The following is an 11,366-nucleotide window of genomic DNA, read 5'->3' as shown; positions in this document are numbered from 1 at the left end:
AAACATTTATACTTAGACGGCGCTATTTCTAATCCGTGTCTTTCCAATTCCGTGATTATTATTTCTATCATTTCTTGCAGACCTTCTTTCGTTTCAGCTATTAATATAAGATCATCTGCGAATGCAATGGCATTGATTAGTTGTTCGTTTATTGTATATCCTACCTCGTTTGGGAGCTTGTCAATTATTTTATCCATCACTGCATTAAATATTAGGGTAGAAAGAGGGTCCCCTTGTCTCACTCCTTGTTTAGGGCTTATTATTCCTGACCTATCTCCATCTTTCTCAATATATAATTCTGATTTAATGTATAGCTGCTCCATATATTCTTTTAGTTTCACTGGTAGTTTTTTGTTTCTAATTACTGTAATTATAGAGTCATGTGTCACTGAATCAAATGCTCCTTTAATGTCCATAAATGCTATATGTAGTTGTTTCTTTTTGTCCCATGTTTCATCCAGTACTGCTGTTAATATATATGATATTTCAGCTATTCCATCCGCTCTAATAAATCCTCTTTGTTTATCAGTTGGTTTAAATTCTTCGTATATACTATTAGCTAATATATTGTGGTAGTGGCGTATTATTATTGAGGGGATGGAGATTGGTCTATAATTGGCTGGGTTTTGCTTCTCTTCATTTTTTGCTAATAGTATTGTTTTTGCCCTGGACGATACAGCTGGGATTTTACCTGTGTGCAGAATAATATTCATTATTATAGTTTTTACTATATTCGGTATCTTATTAATCCAAATTTTCGGCAATAATCCGTCAGCTCCGCTGGCTGTTTCGATCTTCGGCTTGAATTTGATTACTTCTTCCACTGTGATCGGTTCTATGTTGGCATTCTCAGTATTATTTGTATTATTTGCCTGTTCTATGTTGTTCCTTCCTGTTCTGTTGCCTATTCCTTCAAAGATATTTTTCCAATATGGTTCCAGTTCCTTTAGCGATAATTGATCCTCATTTTCGTGTTCCCTATCCAAAATAATATTCGCTGCTTTCGTTATATTTTTTCTCCATATTTCCTGTATCCTTGCATACTCTATTTTCCTCTTTTTCCTGTTAGATAAACTGTTTACGGTATTATTAACTTGTTTCTTATTACTTTTCTTTTTTCCAGGTTCACCGAAGTTCATTCTATACCACTGCATTCGATGTGCTGAAGGATCTCGTCCCTGTCTTGCGTCTTCAACTGCATATCCAAGGATATATTTTGCAGGATCATCACAAGCTGCAGATCTCAGGTATTTTCAGGCTTCGGATTCCCATGTTACGGTATTTATGATTGTGTCTGTATGTGTGTTGTTTTCTTGTTCATTTCTGTTTATTGTGGCGTCCCGGTTGCTTGTATTAATATTAACTATTCTTTCAGCGCTATAGGATGGCTCGTCGATTGCTGCACTTGTTCCTGTCGGCAGGTAAGTATACTCATCATTCTCATTATTTTCAGGTTGGTTCCTCGTCCTGCTGCTCGGTCCACAATTCATGTAAGTATTCGTATCTTCTACATTCTGCTGGTAATCTATTTGCTGCACGTCTATTTCATTATTGTTTTCCTCTTGCAGGTCTGTCTGTGCATTCCGTAAAGCTTCTTTGTATTTAGCGGATTTACGTAGGGATTGAACTGCTTCCAGCGTCCTAGGTGGAAAAAGCTTCACTGTTCGGTGTAAGTATTCGTTAATTTTTCTTTTTTCTTTTTCAGGTACCTTTATTTCTGCCGCCGCCATTCTTCTGATATCTTCCGCATTCCATCTAAGCTTTTTCCTAATCGAATCTATTAGTTTATTCATTTCATCCTTATGCGCTGAAGATTTGTGCACTCCCAGGCCCCTAAATGAATTAAATCCTTTGCCACAATATTCTCAACAAAATAATTGATTGCTTCCTGTTGTATTTGTAGGCCGTCCACCAACTGCGGGGGGAGGGGAAGGGTTTCGCGATGCTCCACTGTCTGGCGGCATAATGATGCCTCCATTGTTAGTATTATTTTGTTGAGGTAAGTTAACAGTGGATCTAGCTCGATTAGGAGCATTTTGACTACTTATTTGATTATCGCATGTTGTTAATCTGCGGCCGGTTTGTGAGTATCTTGGGCCTGGGGAAACCTGTGAAGGCCCCGGCGGGTTGTCGTGCCTCCCCCTAAGCCCATCGCTCCTATGACTCTCCATTAAGGTGCCCCATATTCAGTGCTCCTAGTCAAGTCATTCTTCTTTCTTATTTGTATTGGGCATTGTCTAAAATCTAACGCTGAGTGCTTGCTGTCGACCATTCCATACCTATCGCAATTAATACATTTAGTCTTTTCTTTCTGCTTACAGTCCCTGGAGTCATGCTCCCCAGCGCAGTGGTCACATGTTGAGGAGGTTGCTGTGCAGTTCTTTGCCGTATGATTGAACTTCAAACATTTGTAGCATTGGAGAACTCTTATGTAATCCTTTACTCTACATGACTCGTAATTTATATATAGTCTACCATGTGATAACAGTTTCAACCTGATTTGAGGCGCAACTTCCAGTATAACACTTTTATATCTTTTATCCTTGTTCAGAAATTCAGTTAGCGCTCTAATTTCCTTTTTCTCGTTTTCACAGTCCAATGCTTCCGCTACAGTTTTAGTTATATCCGTAAATGCTATGTTGGCCGGAAAATCTCTTATTAATAATCTCGGTTTTAGTTTTTCTTTACCTTTAATTCTTAATCCTATATTCCGTAATTGTTGTGATTCACTTAGTTTATTTAAATCTACAGTTTTAGCTAATATACGTACTGCTAGTGAATTTAACGTAATTAAGTGATTCACTATTAAATCGAATTCCACCGGGTTTATCTGATCTTTTAGTGCCTTCTTGATTTCTGTCGCCGTTTTATAATTCTTCGGGTTATCTTCCACAGGGATGACTAGCAATTCAATAAGGTCGTTTGGCATCACCTGCGACTCACCCGTCCTGGTTTTAATTGGTATTGCTGTTCTTGTTGCCGTTGCATAGATTTTTGGCTGTTCGCTTATACTCTGACCCATAACAGGTATGTGTCCTTTGACAGTATTCTTTAATTCTTCCTTGACTGCTTAACTCACTAATAACTAACTATGACTCTCTTAATGGCGGACTGACGTGTCGAAATGTGCTCCGTGTTTGAGTCGAGAATTTAGTGGTAAAAAGTGTGAATTTTAATGGAAATTTAGTACTAAAGTGTAGAGCTTAGAATACTGAACAAAACGATGTTTAAATTTCTGTGGAAACTGATGAATATTATCGGGAAACTGTGAAAAATGTGATATGGTACGAGAGCGAGCACGTGTTAACGAGCAAAATTTCTCGGTGATGATAAATGTGCAAAAAACGATAAATTAGGTGGACTGTTATATAGTGCCGTGACCGCAAAATTTTTTCGAACGCAGTGATATATGTGTTGTGGACTGAAAATAACGGAGTAAAGAGAAATAAAGTAAAAATCGAACAATGGAAAACGTGCTCGGACGCCGCCATCTTGCTTAGACCATCAGGGACGTGTCGAAAAAGTGCGCTTTACAGGGCACGCTGAGTGCCGTACCAACAGGGCGACTAAAGGGGCCCAAGGAAATTTTAAATTTTGAATGCGATTTTTCCGGGAATTTTTACTATTTTTTCTTAAAAGACTCACTAAAATAGTGTATAAAAACGTTTGTTTAATGAATTTTAAATTAATAGTTATTGAGTTATAATTAGTTGTAGTTGCGAAGCGAAGAGACATATAGTTCCTGAGGCGACCGCTAGATGGCGCCACTATAATTCCCAGGAATCTCCATAGATGGCGACACCATAGTTCCCAAGTGATCCAATAGATGGCGACACTGTACTTAAGGACTAACCGGGTGTCCCTAGAATAAGAAACAAGGAATGTCATCAATAAACCTATACAGCGATCTGAATTAATCTAGTCTTAAGTTTAATATAAGCCTAAATACTAATAATTAATTTGTTTTAAAGAAAAGGAACGTATTATACTCAAGGATATAAATAGAAAATACTTATCGTATGCCACTCCGACGTCCTCCTGGATAACAGAACTGGTGTATCTATATACCGAGTGTCCTGAAAAGATGGATTGAAGAGAGATATTTTACAATAAATACAATACCTGTATATCGATAAAATACGGAAGGATACTTACCTTGTGACGTCCTAGTGGCCCTGCTGGATGCCAAGGCTGCCTGCGTACATATACCGGGTGTCTTGAAAAGAGAAATTAAGGAACGTTATCTGCATATTAGTATATAGACAAAACTTATATAGTAAATTAAGCAATTGCGTGCGAACTAGAATTGGAATAAGTAATAAGTAGTTAATAGAGTTTAAATTAAATAGAAATAAGTCAAATTTAGTAATAATTAGTGTATTAATTCTATCTCTGTTTTTCTGATAGGTTAATAAGCGAACGAATATTGTAAATACTTACCCAAATGGCGCAGCCGGGGGCAGAGATGACCCCCGTTAAAGGGAAAAAAAGAAGAGCTATCTCGTCCCCTGGAATTATATCTTCTGATAGTTCCGAGGATTCTCCAGTGCGGCCTGAAACAAAGAAATATGAGTTGCCAATTGACCCGCAATATTTTGATGTAATGGATCTAAAAATAAAAGGACACTTTTACGATTTAAAATTTACAATGCCATCGAAAGAATCAGCAAAGCGCTCACAAGCTGCAGATGATGCAGTGAATTATCTATATCAAGCATACAATAGAATAACGAGAGCATACACCGAATTAGCGTCTAGAATTAAAGAAATTGCAGAGATGAGAAAGGAATGCGTAGAATTAATACATAAGGAAAGCAACACAAGAACTACAACAGAAGTATTTGAAGAGGACATAAATACGAAAATGTCAGAACTGAAGAAAACAATAGTACAAGAGGTAACACAAGTAGTAAAGGATGAAATAAAAAATACGGTTAAGGAACATATACCTACGATGGGCCATAGTACGAGTGAACAGCCAAAATCTTATGCTACGATAGCTGAAAAAGGAATTTCAATTAAAACTAGATCAGGCGAAACGCAAGTAATGACTAACGACCTTATAGAATTTTTAATAGTCCCTTTGGAAGATAACCCGACAGCCTATAAAACGTCAACTGAAATAAAAAAGGCTTTGAAAGAACAAATAAACACAATGGAGTTTAATATGAGAGTGAATCATTTAATAGCGTTGAATTCAGTAGCGGTTAGAATACTGGCAAAAACAATAGATTTAGATAAGCTAAGTGAATCGCCACAACTACGAAATATAGGGCTAAAAATTAAAGGCAAGAACAAACTAAGGCCAAACATGTTAATAAGAAACTTTCCGACGAATATACCGTTCGCGGAAGCTACAAAAGTGATAGCGGAAGCAATAAATATTGAAAAGGATAATAACGAAATTAGAATATTAACCGAATATGTAAATAGATATAAGAGATATAAAAGTATTGTATTAGAAGTCACGCCTCAAATTAGACAGAGAATGTTAGTGCACAATAGACTATATATAAATTATGAATCTTGTAGAATCGAAGATTACATCAGAGTACTACAATGTTTTAAATGTTTAAAGTTCAACCATACAGCCAAGAATTGTACGGCCACAACCTCTACATGTGGACATTGTGCTGGGGACCATGACTCTAGGGAATGCAAACAAAAAGAAAAAACCAGATGCGCAAATTGTGACAGAAGCAGTAAGGTGGATAATAAGCATTCAGCGCTGGATTATAAAATATGTTCTATACAAATAAAGAAAAAGAAAGACCTAACACGGAGCATAGACTACGAAGCACCCTAGACGGGGAATCATAGGAACGAAGGGCTTAGGGGGGGGGTTCGACAACCCGCCGGGACCTACACAGGTTCCCCCAAGCCCTCTACCAACACAAACCGGCTGCAGAACATCATGCGATATACAACTAAGTCGTCAAAATGCTCCTAGACGAGCGCGATCCACTGCCAATACACTACAAAACACTAATGTAACAGATGGAGGCATCACTATGCCGCCATGCAGTGGAGCTTCGCGAAATCCCCCCCCCCCCGTTGAGCTGGCGGGTAGCTCAAACGAAGTAATAGCGAACAACCACCTTTTTGATTGCGAATTTTGCGGAAAAGGTTTTAATTCATTTAGAGGCCTCGGAGTACATAAGGCGTCAGCGCATAGGAATGAAATGAACGAAGCAATAGATGTAACAAGGAAAAAGCTCAGATGGTGTGCAGAGGATATTAGAAGAATTGCAGCTGCTGAAAAAATAATTCCTGAAAAAGAAAAGAATAGGGTCAATGAGTACTTACATCGAGAAGTGAAGCTTTATCCATCTAGAACAATAGAAGCCATTAAATCCCTACGAAAGTCGGTGAAATATAAGGAAGCCTTGAGGAACGCACAGATAGACCTGCAAAGAGAAAACAATTGTGATATTAATGCTCGACAGGAACAAATTCAGCAAAACCTAGAGAATATTAATACTTACCATACTTCAGGACCGGAACAAGCCACGAGACAGCAACCTGAAAATAATAGAAACAATCAACATACTTACCTTCTTGAAGAAATGCCAGATAATATCCGGAATCCAATTGACAGAACTGAAAACATAAACAACAGAAATATAGATAATCAGAATAATACTGTTACTACAGCGCAACAAATAAATAATTTACAAATACATATACAAGAGAATGTAGAAACATAGGAAACAAAAGCACTGAAATATCTTAGATCAGCAGCCTGTAAAGATCCGGCAAGGTACATTTTAGGCTATGCAGTTGAGGATGCGAGGCAGGGAAGAGATCCCACGGAGCACCTTAAGGAATGGTATAAGATGAATTTCGGGGAAGCTGAAAAACTAAAGAGTAATAAGGATAACAATAGAAAACAAACCGAAAGCAACATAAGGGCAATATCTAACAAAAAGAGAAGGAAAATGCAATACACGGGAATTCAAAAGCTATGGAGGAAAAATGTGACCAAAGCGGCAAATATTGTTTTAGATGGGGAGCAAGAAAATAGCGACCAGTTAACACTAAGAGAACTGGAACCATATTGGAGAAAAATCTTTGAAGGCATGGGTAACAGAATAGAAGGAAGCGACCAACAAGAATCAAACACGGACACAAATACTAATAATAATAAATTGGAACCAATAACAATAGAAGAAGTAACCAAATTTAAGCCGAAAATTGAAACAGCGTGTGGAGCAGATGGATTATCCCCAAAAACATGGATAACAAAGGTACCAAATATAATTAAAATGATAATAATGAATATAATCCTTCATACAGGTAGAATCCCGGCGGATTGGTCCAGAGCCAAAACTATTCTGTTGCCTAAAAACGATGATAGGAGGAATCCAGCAAACTATAAACCTATCTCTATTGCATCTATTATAATAAGACATTATCATAAAATTTTAGCGAATAGAATATATAAGGAATTTAAGCCGGAGGAAAAGCAAAGAGGTTTTATCAGAGCCGATGGAATAGCGGAAATATCGTATATATTAACAGCGCTATTGGACGAGGCATGGGTCAAAAAGAGACAGATGCATATGGCGTTTGTGGATATAAAAAAAAGCATTTGATTCGGTATCACACCATTCCATAATAAAGACAGTACGAAATAAGAATCTGCCAGAGGAATTAAAAGAGTACATGAAACAATTATATCTAACATCGGAATTGTATATAGAAAAAGATGGTGAAAAATCAGAGATAATAACCCCGAAGCAAGGAGTCAGACAGGGAGACCCTTTATCAACGCTTATATTCAATGCCGTCATGGATCAGATCATTAGTAGACTTCCAAATCAGGTAGGATTCGCAATAGCTGACTTATTAATTAATGCACTTGCTTTTGCAGATGACTTAGTATTAATAGCAGAAACTAAAGAAGGATTACAGGACTTGATAAACATTGTAATTACCGAGTTGAAGAAGCATGGAATGCAAATAGCTCCAAACAAATGTAAATGTCTCTCGCTAGTCCCAGCTGGAAAAGAAAAGAAAATCAAAGTTATTGAGGAACAACTCTTTACAGCAGAAAATACATACTTACCACAGTTGAAAATAATGGACACCTGGAAGCACCTAGGGGTAACTTTCTCTCCTCGCGGACCTGTAAAACAAAAAATTTAAATTGAAGAAAAATTGGATAGAATAACAAAAGCTCCTCTTAAGCCACAACAAAGATTAACCATACTAAAAACATATCTTATGCCTAGATTTTTGCATTCGCTGGTATTGGGAAAAGTTAATTACAGTATTGCCTCGAAACAAGCAACAGTTTCGAGCCTCGAAATTAGCAAATTTTTATAACCCACTTCTTTGATTGAAGTCCGCCGCCGAGTGAGAGATCCGAGAAGGAGTGAAAGGTCCGCGAAACCGAAGAAGTCATAAATTTTCACGGTCGACTGAACAGTATAGTGGAAAGAGGACAGAACATATGTATTGTTTTCTCACTCTGATGCATAGCGATTCTGTCGTATTATGAAAAGTATATTCTCCGAAATTATGTTACATCAATATTTTTTTTTTTTCAAATCTAATGGTTGACAATGATCAATAATTTCAGGTATATTTTTACCTATAATTTTAATTAATTTATATAACACAAATAAAAGAAAATTGGAGGAAACATTATTTAAGTTTAATAAATATATTGTTTTCTCACTCTAACACATAGCGATTTTGGAGTATTACGAAAAATATATTTTCTGAAATTATAGTGCTGGTTTGTTTTTTTTTTCTAATTTTAATGCCTAGTTAATAATTTTAATAAATCTATTTAACAATCAAATGAAACATTATTTAAGTGTAATGCAGTATATAGAATGTACAATATAAAATATATGAATTATACATATACAATACACAATAATAACACAACACATACATATGTAGCTGTATACTGATATTCACATAATTATAAAAAAATAAGGTGAAGTGTGACAAGTTAGGAATTAGAGCGTGATCCATTCATTTGATTCTACATTGATTCGTAACAAGCAACTCGCTTCGGGATCGGCCAGTTGCTTATTTCAAGGCTCGAAACTGTTGCCTGTTTCGAGGCAATATGTATTATGTACATGTTCTATTCACGAATTTTTACTAGTATTAAAAAGGGAAAGCATGTTATGCTCTGTCCTCGTCTAAAGAATAACATCGCTGCTCGACCGATTACTTTATAGTTTACCGCTACCGTCGGCGCGCTCGGGAACAAAGGCAAGCCGAATAGCATACCACCCTCGAAATAAGCAACTGGCCGGTCCCAAGCGTGTTGCTTGTTTCGAGGCAATACTGTACACAGAATTTAGGAAAAGTTCTATAAAGTAAGTAAAGTAAAGTTTTATACTAAAATACCAAACTTAATTATAATAAGAATAGAACGAATGAAAAATTCCACGTTAAGGCTAGCGAGAGAGGTAGCAAAGGGTATAGCCGGATAAGGTGGTCAAATGTGCCCTTGAGTCGAATTTGAGACCCAACTCGTCAGTCGGTAGCATATCCCAAAAAAACATCTCACACCAAGTTTCAACCCCTTATCTCATCCGTGGGGGTAGTAAAAGGGATAAAACGCAATTCCGGTTTTTGGCCCTTTTTGCCTATTTAATTTCGTACAAAAATTCTGAAAAAATTCTGAAACATTGAGGTCTAGATAGCGCATCTTACAGAATTTTTTCAGATTTTTTGATCGCAAACTGTAGTCGTGAAAAATCAAAAACCGAAAAAAAATCCGAAAAAATGCGATTTTTTAGTGAAGATATCGGAGCACTACTTTTATATTAATGTGGTAGTTAGGTATTAGTACAACTATTATTCTCTAATTTTTTCAGATTTTTCGGTGAGGTGCGCCGTAGTTAAAAAAATCAAAAACCGATTTTTTCGCGCGAAAAACTAACTTCTGCTTTGAATTTTTATGCCATTTTCCCATAAAAGATGCATTAAGTAATTTTAAGAGGATTCACGTTCACACAATTGATCTATGGATTACAACAATGCAATTAACTTAATTAATTAGTTTTATGGTACGTTCTTTATATACTTAAATGTTTGAAGGCTTTCAATAACATCGGTGGCGCAGCGGTTATGGCGTCTGACTCGTAAACCGCTGCATACTTTTTTTGACGCGGGTTCGATCCCACCCGAACTTATATTTTTTTCCTTTTTTTTTCTTTCTTTAAATTGTTAATTTTTTTAATTCTAATTATAGAACAATGGATATTACTTATTTAAAAACATTTCTAACGCCCTTCAGAAATATTTCAAGGTTTGTTTTTTTTTTCATTGGGGAAAGGGATTTATTTACGCAGTCTATACGTTCTTAGCCTAGTGTGGGACTCCTACGTTAATCGCAGACTACCCAGTAAAGCCCCAACTACCTGTTGAAATAAAAATAATTTTAAGTATTTTGATTACATGTCTTAATTGTGCTACGATTGTATATATTTTTATTTTTAAACATTTTATTTTTCGTAACTTATCGCTTTCCATTGCTGAAGAAATACTATGTCAAATGTATTCGTCGTCATTGCTGTCTTCATTTGTAACAGGTATCACTTGCTCTGTTTGACATATTTTGCTTAATATTGTACATCGTGATTATTTCAAGGATGAATTGAATTAACCATTTTTCAAACATCAAGTTTACAACATCCCGACGTACAACGGTCGGATACCTGAGTAGGAAAAAACCTAATCTTCAACTATTCAAGATTAACAAAATGCTTATAACAACAAGTAATAGACATAATTCTATTACTTAGTTACCAGAAATGCAGTATATAAAAATTGCACTGATATATGCACTCAACTGAAAATTCATAAACTTGTAGCACAATTAAGATATATAGTCAAAATGTTCCATAATTATTTTTATACGAATTTAAAGTTGTCAAAGTTTTTCAAGTTAAAAAAAAACAAACCTTGAAATATTTCTGAAGTGCGTTAGAAATGTTTTTAAATAAGTAATATCCATTGTTCTATAATTAGAATTAAAAAATTAACAATTTAAAGAAAAAACATATATAAGTTCAGGTGGGATCGAACTCGCGCCAAAAAGAGTATGCAGCAGTTTCCGAGTCAGACGCCTTAACCGCTGCGCCACCGACACCGTTGAAAAACCTTTAAACATTTAGGTATATATCGAGCGTACCATAAAACTAATTAATTAAGTTAATTGCATTGTTGGAATCCATAGATCAATTGTGTGAACGTGAATCCTCTTAAAATTACTTAATGCATCTTTTATGGGAAAATGGCATAAAAATTCAAAGCAGAAGTTAGTTTTTCGCGCGAAAAAATCGGTTTTTGATTTTTTTAACTACGGCGCACCTCACCGAAAAATCTGAAAAAAT

The 11,366-nt window shown here is 36.0% G+C and overlaps 1 protein-coding gene across 1 annotated transcript; it reads left to right on the top strand.

Annotated features, from left to right (window-relative positions):
- Window positions 1-2,987: 2,987 nt before the first annotated feature.
- On the top strand, window positions 2,988-8,737 carry LOC143266329 (uncharacterized). Its single transcript, XM_076541933.1, has 2 exons — window positions 2,988-7,247; window positions 7,429-8,737. Exon 1 carries the CDS (start codon window positions 4,445-4,447, stop codon window positions 5,804-5,806), a length of 1,362 nt encoding a protein of 453 aa, XP_076398048.1. The 5' UTR covers window positions 2,988-4,444; the 3' UTR covers window positions 5,807-7,247; window positions 7,429-8,737.
- The last annotated feature ends 2,629 nt before the right edge of the window (window positions 8,738-11,366 follow it).

This window comes from Megachile rotundata, unplaced genomic scaffold, assembly GCF_050947335.1.
Source record: "Megachile rotundata isolate GNS110a unplaced genomic scaffold, iyMegRotu1 scaffold0240, whole genome shotgun sequence".
Taxonomy (NCBI): domain Eukaryota; kingdom Metazoa; phylum Arthropoda; class Insecta; order Hymenoptera; family Megachilidae; genus Megachile; species Megachile rotundata.
Note: the sequence above shows the minus strand (reverse complement) of the source record. Positions and strands in the feature narration are given on the sequence as shown.

Bases quoted from the DNA above. Each gene is read 5' to 3' on its own strand.
- LOC143266329 (XM_076541933.1), top strand. From the start codon at position 4,445: ATGGCGCAGCCGGGGGCAGAGATGACCCCCGTTAAAGGGAAAAAAAGA.